Source organism: Trichosurus vulpecula, chromosome 3, assembly GCF_011100635.1.
Source record: "Trichosurus vulpecula isolate mTriVul1 chromosome 3, mTriVul1.pri, whole genome shotgun sequence".
Taxonomy (NCBI): domain Eukaryota; kingdom Metazoa; phylum Chordata; class Mammalia; order Diprotodontia; family Phalangeridae; genus Trichosurus; species Trichosurus vulpecula.
In genome coordinates, this window is record NC_050575.1 from 207,868,464 (window position 1) to 207,889,928 (window position 21,465).

General features: G+C 36.5%; 1 protein-coding gene across 6 annotated transcripts in view; it reads left to right on the forward strand.

Moving 5' to 3' along the window:
• NCOA1 (nuclear receptor coactivator 1) overlaps positions 1–21,465 on the forward strand; it is a 228,768-nt gene that overhangs the window by 187,120 nt on the left and 20,183 nt on the right. For 5 of the 6 annotated variants that reach the window (XM_036748133.1, XM_036748131.1, XM_036748134.1 and 2 more), the window contains 2 exons: positions 7,116–7,217; positions 19,095–19,494. In XM_036748133.1, the coding sequence (XP_036604028.1) occupies positions 7,116–7,217; positions 19,095–19,494 (502 nt within the window). The remainder of the gene's footprint in view (positions 1–7,115; positions 7,218–19,094; positions 19,495–21,465) is intronic. The other variant, XM_036748135.1, reaches the window with a different exon arrangement.

Genomic DNA, 21,465 nt, shown 5'->3' on the forward strand with positions numbered 1-21,465 from the left:
TTTGTTTCAAGAAAAAAAAATAAAACTTTTCACTTTTTTTTTAAGAGGAGGTACCACAAAGCTATTCAATAAATTCATCAAATAGTTAACACCATATTTCCTTTTCATATTTATAGCCTGTTAAGAATAAGAAAATAAAAGGGATAGTGAGAAGAAGAGAAAGGAGGAAATGAGCATGAAGAAACAGAGAGACATGGTGGGGGGAAATAGCAATAAATGTAGGAGCAAGAGTTAAGGGGAAAGAAAAGAAAAGACAGGAAACAATCTGAGATGGGTGTGCATTGGAGGCGATCTATTTGGGCCCAATCCTTTTTTCATCTGGCTAGGGACATCATAATAAGGGCCACTGGATTTTAATGTGTTAGCTCACTTTTATTTTCATTTATTAAATAGTCTTTTATTGAGGTAGTTAAAGAATAATGTAACCCCTACTCTCAAAGTTTACAGTTCAGTTGAGGAAATAAGATAAACACACTTGAAAAGTTAAGTAACATACTTAGGTTCTGAAAATGAAACATCTCATGCTTCAGAGAACATTAAAGAGCATTCATAGGCAATAGTAATTAGCAAGACTCGTTATTACAAGAATGGTTGGTCATATCATAAGTAGTACAGAAATTACTGCATGTAGGCCTGTTATAAATTGGAAGGCTTCCTGTCTTTCTGGACTAAGTTTCTAGTCTATGACAGACTATCTGTCAAGACTTATAAAACCCATCACTTAATTCTCCCTTATGCTGATTCATACAAATGAATGGATGCACAAAAAGCCCTTGAAAGTTAGTGCTCCTTTGTATTTGACTTTTAGGATTGTGACAAATGAATTATGTTTAGCTTAACATATGAGAGAAACCTGAGTTTTGCATTCATATATTTATCTAATAAGCTCTCACCCACAGTTACTCAGGAGATCATGATACCTTTGCTGTACTCTGTCCAAGTCATACCCCACCTGGAATGTTTTGTCCAGTTCACGGCATTACATATTAGAATAACAAGCGAAACATGTCCAGAAGAGAATAAAGGGAATGTTGTGGAGACTTGAAATTTTTAAAGGAATATCTTGTGGAAAAGAGCTTAGGCTCTTTTAGGCAAAAGTAAGACCCATGGGTGGAAATTACAAGGAGGTAGATCTCAACTCAATAAAATAAAAATAAGTAAAAACTTTCCTTACAATTAGAGCTATTCAGAAACAAAATGTCATTAGATAGTGAGTTCCCTTTAAAGTTCCCTTTGAGTCTTCAAGCAGAGGCTGTTTGAGCACATGTGCTTAGCTGAGTGCAGCAAACCCTTAGTATGTGCCAGGGCCCACAGATATTATGGTAAAGTTACACAATGTCTTACCTCAAGGTGTTTACACTCAGTTTGGATTCTTGTAAATGGGATTCATGCTTTGGCTAAGGGTGGGTTTAGATGACATTTGAGTTTCCTTCCAATTCAGCAATTCTATGAATGATAATCACAACGAATTTTGACTTCTCGTGACCTTAAAGTTCTAGGAGATAGGAAATTGAAGGTTTGAGAGCATGGTTATATTTTCATCTCCTTCTACTTAATAATAGTTATGAGAATGGAAGAGAAGTAAGAATATGGAAATTTAAAACTATATCCCACAGAAAGATCTAGTCCATAGTTTATGATACTAGGAAATTGGCTTCAGGCAAGAGATGGAGTATACCCATGAAGACTGGTTAAAGATAAGCTGTTTTGGATGAGAGGTTTTAAATTCCATAATAACTATAAAGAAAATGACTTGTATGATCTTTATTGGGTCCCTTACTCTCCTTGGACTTTAGCTTCATTATCTGTTAAAATGAAGAGGTTAGACTAGATGGCCTCTGAAGTCACTTTCACCTCTAGATTGATTCTAGTGATTCTGTTAGCTCACATGCATACTATCCCTTGCGGTGTTCAAAGCGCTCACCTTACAACTACCCTGTGAAGTAGGTGGTTGGTATGAGTTTTGAGGAGAAGGGAGAAAACAAAATTGCAAGAAAATTGATAAATTGAAAGCAACATATACCATGGGAACAAATAGGGATATCCAAACAGTCTCAGGTGAAAATAACAAGGAACTTGGTTAAGAAAATATTTATAGCTTCTTCTTTCTGTAGAAATACAGAGTAAGAATAATATAGCAACTCCATGTAAACATGGTCTCAGTTATCACTGATACTTGGTGGTAGAGGGATGCAACTCATTTGGTATACAGTAATCGTAATATTTTGTTCATTTAGATTCTCAAAAATACAAGAATAGGATTGTGCTATTATCTGCCAGGGAATCTGGCTTCTCAGAAATTCGTGTGGGGGAAAAATGATTTTTCTTTTTACTATAGACTTTATATGCATCAATAAAAGTTAATACAGTTTTAGAGTACATTGTGAGCATATGTCATCCACATTGTTAAACAAATAATCTTATTGTATTTTGTGTAATTAATATCTATAGCTAAACATCTATATTTATGCAGCACGTAACAGTGTAACTGGAACTATGCTAATTACTTTATTATCTCACTGTATCTCATTACTGTATTATCTCACTTGATCCTCACAACAACCTTGGGAGATAGGTGCTGTTATTTCATTTTACAGATGAGGAGGCTGTGACCAGGGTTACTCAGGTGATAAATGTCCAAGGCTAGGTTTGAACTCAGATTTTCTTGACTCCAAGCCTGGTGCTCTATCCACTGTACCACCTCCACCTAGCTGTAAGTTAGACTATCAGACTATATAGACTGATTATTCATTCTTAGCATCATATTTTAAGAGGGGAATTGTCAAACTGGAGGGCATAGAGATTGTCAGCCAGGATGATGAGGAATCTGAAAAACGAGCTTTGGCTGGATGTGCACCTAGAGTTCCTGGTGCTGTGGAGGCTAAGGTTTGTGGCTCATTTGAATTTGGGAGTTCTGAGCTGCAGTACGGCTAGAGTCAATCAGATATTCACCCCTAAGTCCAACACAAATTAATTGAACTCTTGGGAGATGAGGACCACCTGGATGGTGAAAGATTGGCAAACCAGCCCAGGTTGGAAGAATGAGAACTGGTTAAATCTTCTGTCCATCTGTTTATTATTCATCCATCTATTTAGCACTGTGGGATCCATCTCATAAGTAGTTGCTGTGCTTCCAGTCTGAGGAAGGGAGAATGAAAGTTAGAAAGGAAGGAAATATGCATTAGAAAAGTGTAAAATATGAGAGGTAAGTTTGTTCAGCTTGAAACAGAGAAAACTTACAGATGACAATTATCTTTAAATATGTGAAGTCCACATGAAAAGGGGACTTTTTTACACCAGAAAGCAAAAGTAAGACCAAGAAGTTACTGAGAATTTAAAGTTATAGGGAGGTCTATTTTGACTTCATATTAAGAAAGAACTCTCTAACAACTAGACCCTTCAAAAAGTAAAACTGCCTTATAAAATAAAGAATTCTTTATCACTGGCACAAAAAACCTGTGTGTTTTCTTGTATGTATGCCCTTATCTACACTGACACTGCTACATTTTTAGTTCAGGCCCTCATCACTTTTCATTTGGACTGTTGCAAAAGTCTTCTCAAAAGTCTCCAACTGCCAAAGTTATTTTCCTAGAGAATAATTCGGACCATATTATTTCCCTACTCAAGCTTCAGTGATTGCATATTACTTCTGCAATCAAATATAGACTCCTTTATTTGGTATTTAAAGCTCTTCACAACCTGACCCCTTCCTACCTACACATTACTCCCTTCCATATACAATATGGACTTGCCATACTGATATACTTTCTGTTCTTTGCACATTATGGTCCATCTTCTTTCTCTTATTGGCCCCCATGTTTGGAATATTCTCTTTCCCCACTCCTACCCTGTTTCCTTCAAGAATCAATCGGAATTGTCATCCTTTTCAAGAGGCCTCTCCTCATCCCCCCAGCTTCAGTTGCCTCCCTCTTACCTACTTTGTATGTATTTTGTATCTACCTTTTAAAGTACATGTCTTTTCTATCGGGATATAAGCTTCTTGAGGGTGCAGACTGTTTTTGCTTTTGCTTTCTGTCACCAGCTTTTGTGTAGTGCTTCTGACATAGTAAGCATTTAATAAAAGCTTGCTGATTAATATTGTGATGGGATTTTTTTACCCTGCACGTTGAGGCATGGGGATCAAGGGATAAACTAGATGTCAAACTTTGTTGGGCAAATGCTTTTGAGTTCAAAGGACTTCATTAAAGATCACTGTGATTTGGAATAGTCAATGAAAGCTTCATATATGAAGTAGGTTTTTATTCTTGTGAAGCTAGAGTAGATTTGAATAGGCACAGTAGACAGGGGAAGTGTATTTCAGGTAAGAGGCTTAACAGTAAAAGCTAGAGGCAAGAATATGCAGAGTGTATTTTGGGAGATAGTGACTCACTAAACCATTTTCTCTGGTACAGAGTGCTTGTGTTACGAGATTGCCTCTTAAATATATGTCTGTACTATAAAAATTTACTTTTACTTTCAAAATTCAGAGTTTGTTTTAATATCTAAGAGCCTTTTTTTAACCATTGAATAATGAAGTAGTGATTTTGGTTTTAGAAATAGTCTATGGAATCTTAGAAATGTCCACTAACACCTGAAAGTATATTTGACTATGAGATCTTACTGTTTTCTGCAGTATTAGTTTTGCCCCATTCCACAATGACTGAAAGTTCCATTTGTCAATGTTTTGTTGTTTTTATTTTTTCATATTTTCTCTCCTATTCAAATCCACTCTAGCAACAATTAGACATCCCCTCCCCCTGTCAATTGAAACAAAGGAAAAACCTTCCGTGAATAAATCCTTTCAAGATGAGTTAGTGATTGTATGCAGCTTTCATTCTACTCATGTCTTCATAGATTCCTGAACAGGGACATTTACAATGGTTCACTGGGAGGAAAAGCATTCTGGAGTATTGGCATCTATATAACTTCCAAGGTTACTTGTTTCTGGCAGAATGAACACCTCACATTCAGCTCCTGACCTAGAGAGATGACATCTTCAGAGTAAATCATGGTTTTTTTCTCTCTGATAGTTTGCTCTTTTCTTGCTTCTCTCAAGTTAAGGAAACTTTTTTAGCCCTTCCACAAATACCAGCATGGACTACATCATAGGTAGAAGAGACCTAAGAGAACATATAGTCCTATCCCCTAATTTCACTGATGGGGAAACTGAGATCTAAAGAGGTTAGGTGAGTTAACCAAGGGGATAACTGCTTTGTTGATCATAACACCAACTTACTCCATTTAATTTTAGATTTTTCATAATATATCTAAAAGAAGGAAAATAACATTCTGAATTACTAGGAGTCTCTTAAGAGTTTTATGAAAAATGAAAAGCTAAGTTTTTTTCATCTTCACTAATTCCATTCAATCAACCAATATTATGATTTTTGAGTAAAATCATGTTTAGCAACATGGGGTGAAGGTGGGAGAACAGACTCATTCAACAAGCATATATTAAGTGTTTACAATGTTGAAGCACTTTGCTAAGTGCTACAGATAGAAAGAAAGGCAAATAGCAGGGTCTTTTTCCAGAGGAAGCTCACTTTCTAATGAAACAGCATGCAGAAATCTACACATTTAACATATATATGATGTAAGGGGAAGGTAATCTCAAAGAGAAGGCACTAACTTTGTCTAGGGAGGTAAAGGAATCAAGAAAGCCCTCCTGTTGAAGGTAGCATTTTAGCTAACTCTTGAAGGAAGCCAGGGGAGCCAGAAGTCAGATGTGAGGGTAGAAGAGTATTCTAACCTTAGAGTACAGCCAATGAAAAGGGAGGAAGAGAGAGTAAATTATAATTAGCTTGGAAAGGCAAGAAGGGGCCAGGTTGTAAAGGACTTTAAAAGCCTCTAATTTTATATTTGGTCCTGGAGGTTATAATGAGTCACTGGAATTTATTGAGTAAGAAGGTGACATGGTCAAACCTGTGCTTTAGGAAAAACACTTTGTCACCTGAGTGGAGGATATATTGGAATTAGGAGAGACTTGAGGCAAGGAAACCAATCACAAGGCTATTCTAGTCATTCATGTATATTATCCTTTGGACCTGTACCAACATGGTGATTTGTGTGAGTGGAGATTGGTTATATGTATGAAGTTGAAGATGACACCATGGTTGTGGATCTGGGTGACTGTGAGGATAGTAGGGAAGTTTCAAACAGAGGAGGGGTTAGGAGGAAATGTAATTAGCTCAATTTTGGACATGTGGAGTTTGAGACACCCAGGGGGGACATCCGTTCTACATATCCAAGAGGTAGATAATGATGTAAGACTCTAGTTCATGATACTAAGAATGGAATATGTAGAGATTGCTGATATGTATTACCAATATTGTAATCATTTGTATAGAGATTAGAATTAATCCCATGGGAGCTAATGAGCTCACCAAGTGAGATGGCATAAAAGAGCAATGTCACAAAAAACTAAAAAGGAGGGAATATATCGGAGAAAAGGGAATCAACAATGTCAGAGACTACATGAAGGAGTTGGATGGGGATTGAGAAAAGGCCGTTGGTTTTGTCAAAAGATCATTGATAACTTTATCGAGAACAGTTCCTGTTGAATGATGAGGTTGAAAAACCATATTGTGGAGTTTTGAGAAAAGTAAGAGCAGAGGAGGTGGAGACACAATAGCAATGTGCATGTGTGTGGACAGTGTTTCTAGAATGTAAGCTTTTGGGAGGAAGCATAGTGCTTTGGAAAGATCACTGAACTTGAAGTCACTGAGTTTGAGTCCCAGCTCTGCTACTTATTACTTTTGAGACTTTTGATCTCATTTTTCATCATCCATAAAAGGAGGAAGTTGGACTGAGGGGATGGCCTTTATACTCCTTTCCTGATCCATTTTTCTGAAATTTTGCCCTTTTTTAAATCATGAAATACTTCTTCCACTTACTTTCCAATATCCGACTATATCTACATACTTCTTTTTGTTCACTGGGTTTTTAGTAAGTGTTGGATATTTACTCCTTTTTGGCAAAAGGTTTGGCAAAAACAAAATTTAATTTTGCTTAACCAAGCAGTTTAAATTTAATGTCCCTACTAACTATTGGGCTATGCTACGTAATGTTTGCTTGTAGCAGTGTAGTTATTTCATTTTCTCCCTGTCTTTCTCCAGTTGATACACCAAAATCGGCAGGCTATCTTAAACCAGTTTGCAGCATCTGCCCCCGTTGGCATTAATATGAGGTCAGGCATGCAACAACAGATCACGCCACAGGTAATGACATAAAAATACATGTTGTTAGCATTTATCAACCCAAAGCTGCGGTTTTCAAAATGTGGCTTGGGCTGGTCTCTAATGGTAACAGTGTTTACAATATAATTTTTTTTCTGGTGTTTACAAATAATTATATCATCTCTCATTGTTGTCTGACCACATGCAGCTCCATTCTTCTTATTTCTGGTGAAGATGTTTGGTGTTTGGGTTTTTTTTTTGGTTGGCAAATAGGAGTAGGCAGAATAGATCATTTTTACCCCTGGGGTGGGGGGCAAGTCTCGAGAGCGACAGTTCTGTGTTTTCACAGATTTAAGAAATTCCTGATGAGGGAACTCCCTACCACTGCAAGTTGGTACTTTCTTGGCAGCTTGCAACCTTAGAGAGTTACCTGGGGAATTAAGAAAGTAAGAAACTTGCCCATGCAATATGTGAGACTTGAAGCCACATCTTCCTGATGCTGAGGCCAGCTTCTGTATTCACTGTGCTAAGCATCAGAAATAAAAGGATGTGAACATTTCTGTCACTGAATTTTCCCATTTCAGAAATGGACAAATCTTATTCTCAACGCAAGGACATGTTTTAACCTATTTGATGTATCTTGCTTTTTGTTTTGTTTTTAGTTGAGCTTAGATGGAAATGTTTAAGGAAGAATTTGACTAAGTGGTCCAGGAATAAACAGTTTTTTATTTTAAATTATTTTGAATGCTACCCTGTGTATGTATGTTTGCCTATTACACTTCTCCACAAAAGTCCTGCTTCAGTGCCTCATGGAGGTGACCCTAGAGTCAGAAATCAGTAAAATATATGTTCAGATATAGTCTGGACACTGATAACTCTGTGATCCTGACAAAATCACTTAACATGTCTCAGCCCTAATTTCCTCCTAGGAAAAATGGAGCTAAAGATAGCATTTACCTCACTTGGCTACTTGTAAGAATCAAGTGAGATAATATATGTAAAAGCAAAATCATACGTGATAAACAAATGTGTTATTATTATTAAAGGCTGTGCCAATGGAGCACAAGCTGTGGCAGATTCTCTCATCATGGAAAGGCTTCAGCTACGTTCTCAGAAGTAGCCTGAGTCTGCTTTCTGAGGACCAGAATTGCTCAGTATGGATAGCCTCATCACCAGTAGGTCAGACTTTAAGTGAATCATTTGCCTATGGCAATCCATGAAACAGAAAAATATGAAATAGCCTTCAGTCTTACAGTGTCCCCTTCCATTTCTATAGTTGCAGAGTGGCCAAAAAAAAGGAGAGGAGAGGAGAGAATAGAGAATGCTGAGAACCACATGGCTTATAGAACATCTACGTAATTAATTTAGCTGTTGGCATTATTACATGCTTACAGAAACAAGAAATGGATACAATACCAAAAGATGTGATTAAGAATATCTATCTTGACATTTTCATACAGACAGATTCATTGAGTATGCCAGGCACTGTGCCAAGTGCTGGGAATACAAATATGTAAACAAAAAGACAATCTTTGCAGAAAAAACAATACATAAAAGGGAGCTGAAGGGACAGGGAAGGGAATAAGGGACTGGGGATGTGGGTACCCTGTGGGGCATTATCGTCAAAGTCCTAAAGAGGCAGGAATGGAGCCTGGAGAAGAATAAAGACATAGCTGGCCTGAAATTCCTCCTTAAAATAGAGGTTCTAGAAGGAACCAGCCAGAGAGAGAGGCCGCAGGGGCAGAAGGTATTTTAACTGTATATGACATAGTCCAGAGGTGGAGTGAGGTTCCAGGGTCAAGATGTTTCTGGAGCATTGTAGAGAAAATCCAGAGGTGCAACCTAGAGAAGAATGAAGCTATGGGTGACCTGGAACTCCTCCTTAAAATAAAGCTGCTTCTATTTTTTTTTTATTTAATTTTTTTATTTTTTTCCCACTTACATATAAAAACAATTTTTAGCCTTTGTTTTTCCCATTTTTGAGGCCCAAATTCTCTCCCACCTTTTCTCCCCTTGCCCATCATTGAGAAGGTGACAATTTGATAAAGTGCAGTCATGCAAAACATATTTCCATATCTGTCATGCTGTGAAAGAAAACAGAAAGAAGGAAGGAAGGCCGGCCATATGCTTCGATCTGCATTCAGATTCCATCAGTTCTTTCTCTGGAGGTAGATAACATTTTTCATCATAGGTCCTTCAGTATTGTCTTGGATCTTTGCCAAGAACAAGTAAATCATTTATAGTTGATTGTTTTACAATATTGTGTATTGTGTCCAGTGCTTTGGTTCTACTCACTTTGCATCAGTTTATGTAAGTCTTTCCAGGTTGTTCTGAAAGCATTCTTCTCATCATTTCTTATAGCATATAATATAATAATAGTACTCCATCACAATCACATACCATAACTTGTTCAGCCATTCCCCAGTTGATGGGCACCCCTACAATTTCCAATTCTTTACCACCACAAAAAAGCTACAATAAATATTTTTTGTACATATAGGTCCTTTTTTTTTTTTTTAATCTCTTTGGGATATAGTTCTAATAGTAGTTAACAATGGGTCAAAGTGAATGCGGTTTTATAGCTCTTTGGGCATAGTTCCAAATTGTTTTCCAGAATGGTTGGATCAGTTCACAACTCTACCAGCAGTGCATTAGTGCCGGGATTTTTCCACATCTCCAACATTTGTCATTTGTCATAAGAGCCAATTTGATAGGTTTGAGGTGGTACCTCTGAATTGTTTTAATTTTTATAATGTGAAACTTCTAAATGAAGCCAATAGGAAAAAATTAAAAAGTGAGTTTCATCCATATGGAAGGATGATGTCCTAGGCTGTTATAGCAGTTTGGGGACTTAAACGTGTTTTCCCAAACGGGTTAGACCAGTAATCCTTAACACAATAGTCATATATTATTCTATATTTTAACTCTTCACAGAGGAAGGCCCAAAGTCCAAAATGAGACATCTTAAGGCAAGAGCATGGGGGTAGATGAGAGGGGAGCCATGAACAAGGGAAGAAGGCTTCAAGGAAGTGGATACATCCAGGTCTCACTTGTTGATTGAAAATCAGGTCTCAGTCATTGGGGTTGGAGGTAGTACCCAGCCCACAAGACAGCAGAGGAAAAGGGATGAGGATTAATGATGAGTAGTTGCCCTTGAACTTGACACACCCAATTTTTGACATCTGTTTCAAAGGATGAAGAAGTTGAGGAATTTTATGAAGTATGCAATAAGGGCCTCCAAACCAAATTAACATACTTTAATACTTTAGCATCAGCAGAGAAGTGGGCAAGGAGGAGAACAGTGAAAAATAGGTTGGAAAATGTTGTTTGAGCCCTTATAGAATACACAGATGCCTCAAGCCTATATATCATGAATACCTTCTTCAGTGATTGGAATGTGCTAACATGGTCATTAAGAATTTAAACACCTCCTAATAAGGATAAATGAGGAGAATGTAAAAGCTGGCTTGAAGCTTAATATTTAAAAAAAAAAAAAACACCGTAAGATCATGGTATTTGGTTCCATCACTTTCTGACAAATAGAGGGAGAAGAAATGGAAGCAGTGTCAGATTTTATATTCTTGGGCTCAAAGATCATTGCAGATGACAGTGATGCAGCCATGAAATTAAAAGATGCTTGCTCCTGGGAATGAGAGCTATGCAAAATCTAGACAGCATACTAAAAAGCAAAAGCATCGCCTTGTTGACAAAGGTCTATAGAGTTAAAGCTATGTTTTGGTGTTTTTTTTGTAGTAATGTATGGCTGTGAGAGTTTGAGCACTGAAAAATTGATGCTTTAAAATTGGGGTGCTTTAGAAGACTTTCTAAAGTCCTTTGGATGATAGCAAGGAGATCATATCATCTTTAAAACAATTAACTGACTGTTCATTGGAAGGACAAATTCTGAAGCTGAAACTTAAAAACTTTGGCTACATACTGATAAGATGGAGTTCATTGAAAAAGTCTGATGCTGGGAAAGATTGGAAGCAACAGGAGAAGGGGACAGCAGAGGATGAAATGTATAGCATCTGTCATGGAAGTATCATGGAAGCAATGAACATGAACTTGGACAGACTTTAAGAGATAGTAGTAGAGAACAGAAGGGCATGGTGTTCTATGGTCTGTGGGGTCATTAAAAATCAGACACAACTGAACAACATGGTAATGTTCAAATAACTTCATAAACAATGAAGCTGTATCTTGAAGTCATTTCTGAATCAGTTTCCTGTGTACAGTGAGACCACTGGTTTTATTTGTAAGCATTATTTTCTTCTCCTCTCACTGCCTTCCCCCAACAAAAAAAAAACATAGTCCTGCAGAACAAATTTTCACGTTAGCAAGTCTTTCATCTTTTTTTTTGCCTTATTTTTTTAAGAAAAGATGAAAATATCAAATTACAAAAATAAAAAATGAGATAATATGACATATAATTAAAAGAGCTCCAAAAAGGAGTCACAAAGATTCCAACATGACTGAAAAAGGACTAAACAACAGCCTTTATCCATGCTCTGATTTTTAGTCTCAACAGCTTGTTAAACCAAGTAAGGCTGTTGCACAGTTGACTGAAAGGTACAGAGAATACAGGATGTCATGATTGACTGTTGTTTGTTCAATTTATTGAATTTTATTTGTTGTCAAGTTGTTCAATTTGTTGAATTTTATTTTATTTGTTGTCAAGTCATTTGATTCTGCAAAGCAAAATCTAGCCTTAGAAGTTTTACTTCAATGAAGTATCTCCCATGCAAATATGAAAATAACAAATTTTCTTGAAAGAACAGAAATAAACAATGGACATAAATTTGTTCAACAGACCTGCGATTATAAGTGTCAAGCAAGGCATTAAACAGGGAGAGATATGTATTTATCAAAGATATTTGTCACACCCACAACATATAATAACTATCATTTATGTAGCACCTATTATGTGCATAGCACTTTGCATATATTATTTCATTTTGGGCTAACAACCATGGGATGTAGGTGCTAGCATTATCCCCATTTAACATATGGGGAAACTGAAGTTAATTGCCTTGCCCACTGTCACATAGCTAGAGGCCAAATTTTAAACTCAGGTCGTAAAGACTCCAGACTGGGCAATCTATCCACTGTGCCACTTAGCTATATTACAGCATGGACATGTAGGATGTCCAGCATAAACATCCAAATGAAAGAACAGGTGAGTAATGACCAGCATTGAATAAGAAGAGCAGAGTGGTCTGGATTGCATTGAGGAAATTAATTGCAAAGTGCTTTTAATAACCCCAGTCTCTTCCTAGAAACAAAGGTCCAGTGTTTTAACACCAATTTCTTTGCAGTGATGCCATATGGTCATCAGAAGAAAATATCAGTCTCTAATTAAAGTTGCAGGAAACCCAAAGGACAGTAAAGAAATTCATGATGAATATCAGTAGGCTAGAGCATATCACCAACAAAAAATGGTTTAGGAGACACAATGTTATGGAACTGGGTGACCAAAGTCCTCAGCCAGTTTTGTGACAAGAAAAAGGCCACTTGGCCACTACCATATATGAGTATCTCTATGGACCCCAGATGAATTAACCACATATTAACACTATATATGTTTTATTGTATTTTTGTATATTTTGTTAAATATTTTCCAGCTACATTTTAGTTTTGTTCAGCAGTGTTATAATCTGTCTGCAGGCCTTGTGTTTGATACTTCTGCACTAGATAATCCCTTTAGTTCATTGGTATATGTACAATATTAGCATCTAGAAAAGGCTCATAATGACATGATGAAAGGCCAATTTGTACTGTTGGAGGGAGTATCCATAACAACAGAACACATAATCTTAAGTTCTTGTGTTCATCCATCTGTTATTATCACACACACACACACACACACACACACACACACACACACACACACTCTTACACACACATACAGACAGTTGTCACAACATTAAGGCCACAGGGAACGGAGCATATCTCTAGGTGCTTATGCAGTTATAACTCAGTGATTTTTTTTTTCTGTATTACAAATCAGTACACTTAGAGTTTATTTTCTTTTAATGGCTTTGTTAAATTTCTTAAATGGGGGAAGGAAATAAGCATTTATACAGCACTTACCACATGCCTGGCATTGTGCTAAATGTTTTATAAAAATCATCTCATTTGATCTCATTAAACCATTCATGTTTTCTTTCCCTCATCAAAGAACTTAAAATTATTTGGTCTTAGGCCAGTCAAATAATCTTTCTACATCCCATCATTCCATTTTGGTTTATGGAGAAACGGAAAGTATTGTGAGAGAGCAAAAGGAAATCTCTTCTACCACTTTTTAACTATCTTAAATATAAAATAGCCTGGAGAAGGAGAAGCGACTTGAAAACAGGACTTGGGGATGTTGTCTGTGTCGTAGCTTTATAGAACTTTAGAGATGATCAGCTCTAACTTCCTCACTTTACAGAGGAGGAGCCTAAGGCCCGGAGTTGTTAAGTGCCTTCTTAAAGTTCACACAGGTAGTAAGTAGCTTTTTTGACCACAAATCTAGTGCTTCCTCTGCACTGTACTTTGAGGGGCTCTCCGTGGCAGCTTTGAGATAAGGAGGAAGCAGCTGCCATGGCTAGGATTAGCATGTAAAATGTACTAAGTACAGCATAAGCATGAGCATAAGTAATTTTCTTAAGCTGATTATTGCCTTTTTGTGACATCGCTCTGCTGCCTACTAACTGCTGGTGCTGATGTCTTTTCTACAGGTTCCACTAATCACAGCCAGACAGCCCTTGACATTTTAGTTAGATCTCATCTGAATAAAAATGTCAGGCAATAATGAAAAAGATCTTCTCAAAATGATTTTTCCCCCTAGGTCCCACAGCTCTTGGGATGATTTTGCTGCAAAATAAACCTCATTGTTTCCTACCTCTGATTTTTGGTGTCAAAAGCCCCTTATCTCACCCTTGCCTTCTCCTACTTAGTTTTCCCGATACCCTCTACTTTCACTTGATGATACTCTTGTTTCCAATACTGAACACCATATTCATCTCACTATTGTGTAAATCTTGAATCCCTTGACACTCTAGCTTCCTTATCTAGGCTATATTATAATTTCAGGTTGAAAGAAGTCCATAATAGTCCTATAGACATATCTTTCCTTACATCTTGCATCTCCTATTTAGAGTTTCCTGGGTCAAAGGCAGACCTGGGTCACTTCCACTCAGCCATTTTCCTCTCCTTCAGCTCTTTGAAGACACTACAAACAACACTTCTGCATTCCCTGAAGCTGAATATAAAACCACCTATTCTGGTACTGGAAAAGGGCTTCAGGTTCTTCATAGAATTGCTTCTCAGTGCAGCAGAACGCCTCATCAAGAACAAGGCTCCCTCTTATCCCCCACCCCTATCCCAGAAAAGAGGTCACCTAAGAGATTCTGGGAAATTTATTTCATCACCACCCCCTAGAGAGCTTATAGCTTTACCAGAAAGCTAGCAGTTCCTGCCCTGAAATGGAAACATCAACCACTTGCCATCATGGAATGGTTTGTACCTCCCAACCCTTACTTGTTGTATCAGGGTAACAGTAACATTGCTGATAAGTCTCCTCGTCATATCTTTGACTCCTCAAAAGTGGTGTTTCTTTTTCAAAAATGTATTTATTTATTTATTTGTTTTTAATTTTTTTTTAATTTTTATAAAAGTGGTGTTTCTTAAAGAGAAGTCAAGCTTAAGGTTCATTTGGCTTCATTGTTCTTGGAGGTGATTAGTTTTAAGTTTATCTGTTGCCTACTCTGCTAGGACTATGATACAATTTAATTCATATGCTATATAGACAGATGGATAAAGAAATCTAGGGGGAAAAGCATGACAAAAAATGGGGGGAGAATAGAATGGGAAAAAAAAACCAAAACAAAGATTAAAAAAAAAGTTGAGAATAGCTTAAGCAACACATTTAATAAGCTCATAGTATGTGCTAGGAATTGTTTGGGGCGGGGGGTAGAGTGAAAGAAGGTTAAATTTCATTCAATATAACTATATATGGAAAGTTTTTAAAACAAATCTGGGGCACGTAAGCAGGATTTAAAATCTGGAATTAAAAGGCTAGTTAAGAATGTGAAGGTCTAGGGAGAAAAAAGAACATTAGATGTTATTTGGAAAAGCAGAAGCTATTTAATAGGCTAGGCCAGAGAACTTATAGACTGTTTAGATGCAGATTTCACCCAGTAATTCTTGTAATACAACATAGTATAATGTAGACTAGATTTTATCTATTTGTGTGCATGTGTGTGTATAAGTTTTTTTTTTCCATTTTAAACTTAAATACAAAACAAGGGGGAAAAAGAACATTTCCATGTACGCAGCAGAATATAAGAGGATTTATTATAAAATAAATTTCCATTTCAAGAAAAACTATGTAAAAAAATAGTACACATTGTTTTAAAAACTACCCAGCTTTTGTTTGTTTCCTCCTAGATATTCTTTTGTTCTCTGCTGTGCACTTTCCACCCACTCCCCTCCAGGCTACAATTAAACGAGAATACACACACACACACACACACACACACACACACACACACACACACACACACAAGTACATAGATATATTTGTGTGTGTGTGTGTAAGACCATACTATGCATATTTCTATTTGTCATTTCTTCCTCTGCATCTTCCTTCATAGGTCCGAATCTTTCCATGTTTTTCTAAATTAATCGGCTCATCATTTCTTACATCATAGCAGTATTCCAACACAGTCATAGCCTCTCTGAGAGACTATCTATGAAGTTTTTCCTCCAATTTTCTGCCTTCCTTCTATTCTTGGTTACATTGGTTTTAGTTATCCAAGAAATTTTTACTTTAAAATAATTGAAATTATCCATTTTACATTTCAACAATGCTCTCACCTTGTAATATTATTTAAGGTCTGGTAGTGCTGAATCAATTCACTAGATTTTAGAGTCATAAGATTTTTTTTTAAATAAATTTTTACTGATGCCTTTTGTTTTTACATCACCAAAACTTTTTCCAGGATACTTCTCCCTCTTCCAAGAGAGCCATCCTATATAACAAATGTTATTTTTAAGTAAAAAGAAAGAAATCTGTAAATCTGATAAATACATCAAAAAGGACTCAAAATATATGCAATGTTCCACATCTGTGGAAAGGAGTTGGATGGGGGTGTCTTCTCATATCTCTTTGTGGCCATGCTTATTCTTAGTAATTTTACAACATTCAGTTTTGATTGTTTTGTGGTGGTTCTCTTCATTTACATTGTTACAGTTATTTTAAGACCTGGGTTTGAGTGCCCTTCTGACACTTAGTGGCTATGCAATCCTTAGGAAAGTCACTAAGCATCTTTGAGCCTCTTTTCCCTCACCTGTTTAAAAAAAGAGACAATACTTGTTTTTCTTAGCTCAGAGCTACTGGGTGTTTTCTTTGTAAACATTAATTTGTATATATAAGTGTGAACTATTATTTTTATTTCTCTGTTTTGCTCTTACCACTTTCTGAACAGGGAAACCACCTCCTGAAGGCAGTCGTGTTTCACTGTCCCTATTTAAAAGTTAGGATTCAATGTGTGAGTGAAATAATAAACTCTTTATTTTAAGATAAAGAAATTTTCATGAAATGTTGTTTTATGCAGGGAGAATCTGCTTTGAACTGTTTCCACCAGCAGTGCATTAATGACTATGGGGGCTAGGCATTCATTATGGGGTTCTATACTACGCAAGCTCCATTAGATCCTTTGTTGTTCTCCCATCCTGCCTTGGTTCTCTTTACCAACATCCTGTATTCCTGTTACTCTGAACTAGAGTTGAAGCATATATTAAAGATTAACTTTTGAAGCTTAGATAGAATAAATGGCTACCAAATGAAACACTCATTGATTTTTATGGCATTTTTACAGTTTACAAAGTATCTTATCTTACTTGATCCTTACAACAGCCCCTTAGAAGCAGGTCCAAGTCCAAATGTTATTACTGGTGGAAATGGAGATGGAAGTTAAGTTACTTGCTCAGCTGACAGATAAGTGGCTGGCTAAATTTCAGCCCTGGTGTTGTGATTCCTGATTCATTCATAAAGAATTCATGAAAAGGGAGGCATGTGTTAGTAGACATTTGTAGTGAAGTCTAACGCACCTGCATCTGAGAGTAAAATGAGAATGAACCCTTCAGATCTCCTTTTAGAACACTGTATGTACCATTCTCCTTTCCCTAGAATAGACCCAAACTGTGCGTTTCTTTATAATAACAAGTACATTAAACCACAGTTCATCAGACAGTAATGTGACCTGGAGACTATCATATTGTTTAGAAAAAGTCAGTGGTAGTAGTTGGGATGGGATATCGGGGAAGGAGTGTGGTGATGGTTTAGGGAACAGGAGAAGTAGTGATTGTGGTGGTAGTGGTAACTCCTCCCCCTCCTCCTCTTCTTCCTCCTGCTTGGATTATATTTGTCCATAGTCTGATCTCTCATCAGTTCTGCAGGTCCAGAACTTGGATGATTAGCTGATCTAGTGATATATGTGCTGTAGGAAAACTAGCTACTTACTTAAACTCATACAAGACTTAATACACTTGTATCAGAAAATTCTATTCCTCTCCCTGCCCAAGTGATTTTGAATTGGAGTACCTATAATAGGACAAGCTTTAAATCAGTAGAGCTATATGATTTAGTATCTCTTTATGTCTGAATAGTGATAATTTCCTCAGCATCATGACATATGCTATGTTTCTTTGAAAAGAATGAAACCATTTTTTAAAAATTTAATTTCATCATTTTTATCTAGTTCACAGTTTTGTAGTTATAAACTGTCCTAGAAAGTCCCTATTAAGTCTCTATTAAAGTTCCTATAATCCCTTGGAGTAATGTTTCACCATCAATGATGTTTTGTTTTGTTTTTTTAACTTCAGTGCTTTAAAGATCATGATTTCATCAGTGTGAGTATTTCTTCTGCTAATGCAGATCATCAATCTAGATGGCAACAACTAGCTGCTTTGACAGGGAAAAATATTGATCACCTGGTAAACAAACTAATAGCATTGTATTCCTCTGAGTTTAGGTTTGGCTAAGGTCACACAGGCTTAAGTAAGCATCAGAAATGGGATTTGAAACCAGATCCTCCAGCTCCAGAGCTAATGGTCTTTTTATTTAACCATGCTGAGCTCTAGTAGTGTTCGGAATTACTGAATAGTTCTCCTTATTGTTTATTTTCCTACTTCATCTCATTCACTAAAAGGGATAATCTTCTGAGGCACTGAATTGGGTGCCATGACTTGTAATGAAATAGGGTAAATGACAGAGCTCAGAAAAGGATCTCTCGTGGAATATATATATATATATATATATATATATATATATATATATATATATATATATATGAGGTATTTGTGCCTCTTTGGCATTGAAAACATAATTTTTTAATGAAATTTCTCAATATGTAGAAAGTTATCAAAATACCCTTTTCAAAAATGTCAGTTTGTAGAACCCTGAGCAAGTGGGGCAGTTTTGGAAATGGGAAAAAGGGATTTTACAGTCTTACCTAGATGAAAGAGAATACATCAACAGTCTTCTGGATTTCTTTTTTTCAAATTAAAATTCTACTTAATTATATATAGATGTTTAAACACTTTCGATGACCAAAGTCATAATCCTGATCAAAATATCTTCTCAGTTTTTGACATTTAAATCTCTACATCTTTTTATTGGAAATTTGAACTTAATTATGATGTTCAAGGACTATTTTGGTATTTCTGTCTTAAATTTTATTGATAATAAAAGTAAATTTGTATAAATGTTTCTGATTATTTTGGAGTTTATTTTTTCCTTTTTCTAGTTTTCTTTGCATAATGATCATTGATGTAATCTACTAGAAAATGTCACTTAGCTTTTTTTCCCATCTGCTTGTATTAGTAGGTAATGTTTATGATAATTTTAACATTGATTTTAATTTTCTTTTACAGCCTCCCCTGAATGCCCAGATGTTGGCACAGCGACAGCGAGAATTGTACAGTCAACAGCACCGACAAAGGCAGCTAATACAACAACAGAGAGCTCTATTAATGAGACAGCAAAGCTTTGGGAACAACCTCCCTCCTTCATCTGGACTCCCAGTTCAAATGACTTCTCGTCTTCCTCAGGGTGCTCCACAGCAATTTCCTTACCCTTCTAGTTATGGTACAAACCCAGGAACTCCTCCAACCTCTACCAGCCCATTTTCACAACTGACATCAAATCCTGAAGCATCCTTGGCCAGCCGCAACAATATGGTCAACAGAGGTATGACAGGGAATGTTGGAGGACAGTTTGGTACTGGAATCAATCCTCAGATGCAGCAGAGTGTCTTCCAGTATCCGGGATCAGGTATGAAGGCAATACATTAACATTAGTTTTAAAAGTAGAGACTTGTCTCTACTTGGGTAGACCAAGGAAATTAAGTCTAAAAGAAAACAGACTCTAGTCAAATTTGTTGTTTTAAAGTTAATGTATAACCAAGCTTATTTCCTTATGCATCAGAAGGGATTGGAAATCTTTTTTAGCTAGTAAAAATTACAATAATAACAATTGTAGGCTGATGGTTTGGGTTTTTTGTTTTTTAGCGTGTGGTCAGGGTGAATTTACGTGTACGAAGATAAAGGACTTTTTTTTTTCTTTTTACAAAGTAAGCTTAAACATGTATAATCATCCCATTTGATTTTAATTTTCTGTTTTCATATTCATTTAGGGAACTTATAGAACCACAGGATTATTAGTCATGTACCTGTTAGGAATTAACCTTAGGAAAAGGTTAGAGAGCACTGTTTATCAAACTGGAAGATTACAGTGCCCAAGGAGGATGATAGAAAGTTCCAAACTGGTGGAGACTGTAGAGCTTTGAAAGGTAGTTATTTGTTAGTAGAGGTAACAGGACTGATTTGATTGTCCCTCCATCCTGTCTCCACAAGGTTGACCCTGCTTTCCTCTTTGCCTAATCTATTTTCCCATTAACTTTTCTTCTTAATATTTTTGAAGAGAACACAACATTTTACTCTCCCCTCCTCAGTATTATGGAGTTTTTTTTCCCAATTTATTTTTGTTGGAGTTGTGGGAGCCTTCAAAAAAAAATTTGGTACCTTTTGTCCTAGAATAGACGTTTGTAATGAAACCTAGGGCTTGTGAACTTGGGGGTTTTGATATTTTCATAATTACATTTCAGTCTTATTCTTTTCCTTTGTTATTTTATTTTACCATTTAGTGGTAAATCCATAGATTTCACTAAACTGCCAAAGGATACTTGACACAAAAAGGTCTTAGTGATATTATATTTAACATTAATGATATGGACCACTTAAGTATCCCACTCTTGCTATTTACCTTTCTTTTCAGATATTCACTTTACTCTCAATTAACTAGTTTGAATGTGCAAGATATTCCCATAGAGAGTGGTTATTTCATCCTGATCCTCTATTCCTACAATTCCAGTAGCTGCCACCATGTGACAATGGTACTGATAAAGGTAGCTTAGGTCTTATGGTAGGTTTATTTTGCGTATAGATAAGTAATGAGAAGACATAAAAATGCATACATCTGTATTTTATTGTATTTTTTTGCTGAAATACAATTATTAAAACAACAGAACAGAAACGGAAACTAAACTAAATTGTAGTTAAGCTTTCTTTCACCTTAAACCTTTTCTTTTACTCTCCTTCCATCATCTGGCACTTAGTGAGATGTGGTTGCCTTCTGATAACCCAACATTTCTGACCACCCTTTCCAGTATTGCTTGCACTTTCAGTCATACCTCTTATTCATTGGTCATGATGGGGGAGCCAAAATATCTCTTACTCTTTTTGCCTCTTCCAGATTCTTCCTCTGTCACTCAGCAATCTTCCCTCCTTTGAGGTTCGTTCAATTCATATTTATCGCCGATTCAAAATTCTGGTAGCTGTTATGTACAAACCACTCCTACCTGCAGGACAATCTCCTTTCTTCCTCAATGAATTCAATAATTGCTCAATCAAGATCTCATACTAGGGCACTTCAGTAAAAATACTGATACTCCCTCAAACATCCTAGTTTTCCAGTTCTTTAATTTACTCATTTCCCACGAGCTACTCCTCTGCTTTACATCAGGTACATATAGATGGTCATGGAATGCCATCACTTACAGCAGTTCCATTTCCATGTTTATGAGTTCTGAAGATCATTTATCTGATCATAATCATTTATCATTCCTTCTTTCTCTTTCTGCATTACAACTCCTCACCCTATTCTTCACCTTCACCATTGACTCCAGTCCCTCTACCCTCTAATTCTTTCCTGGGCCATTTCCACTGGCTGCACTCTTCTCCCTTC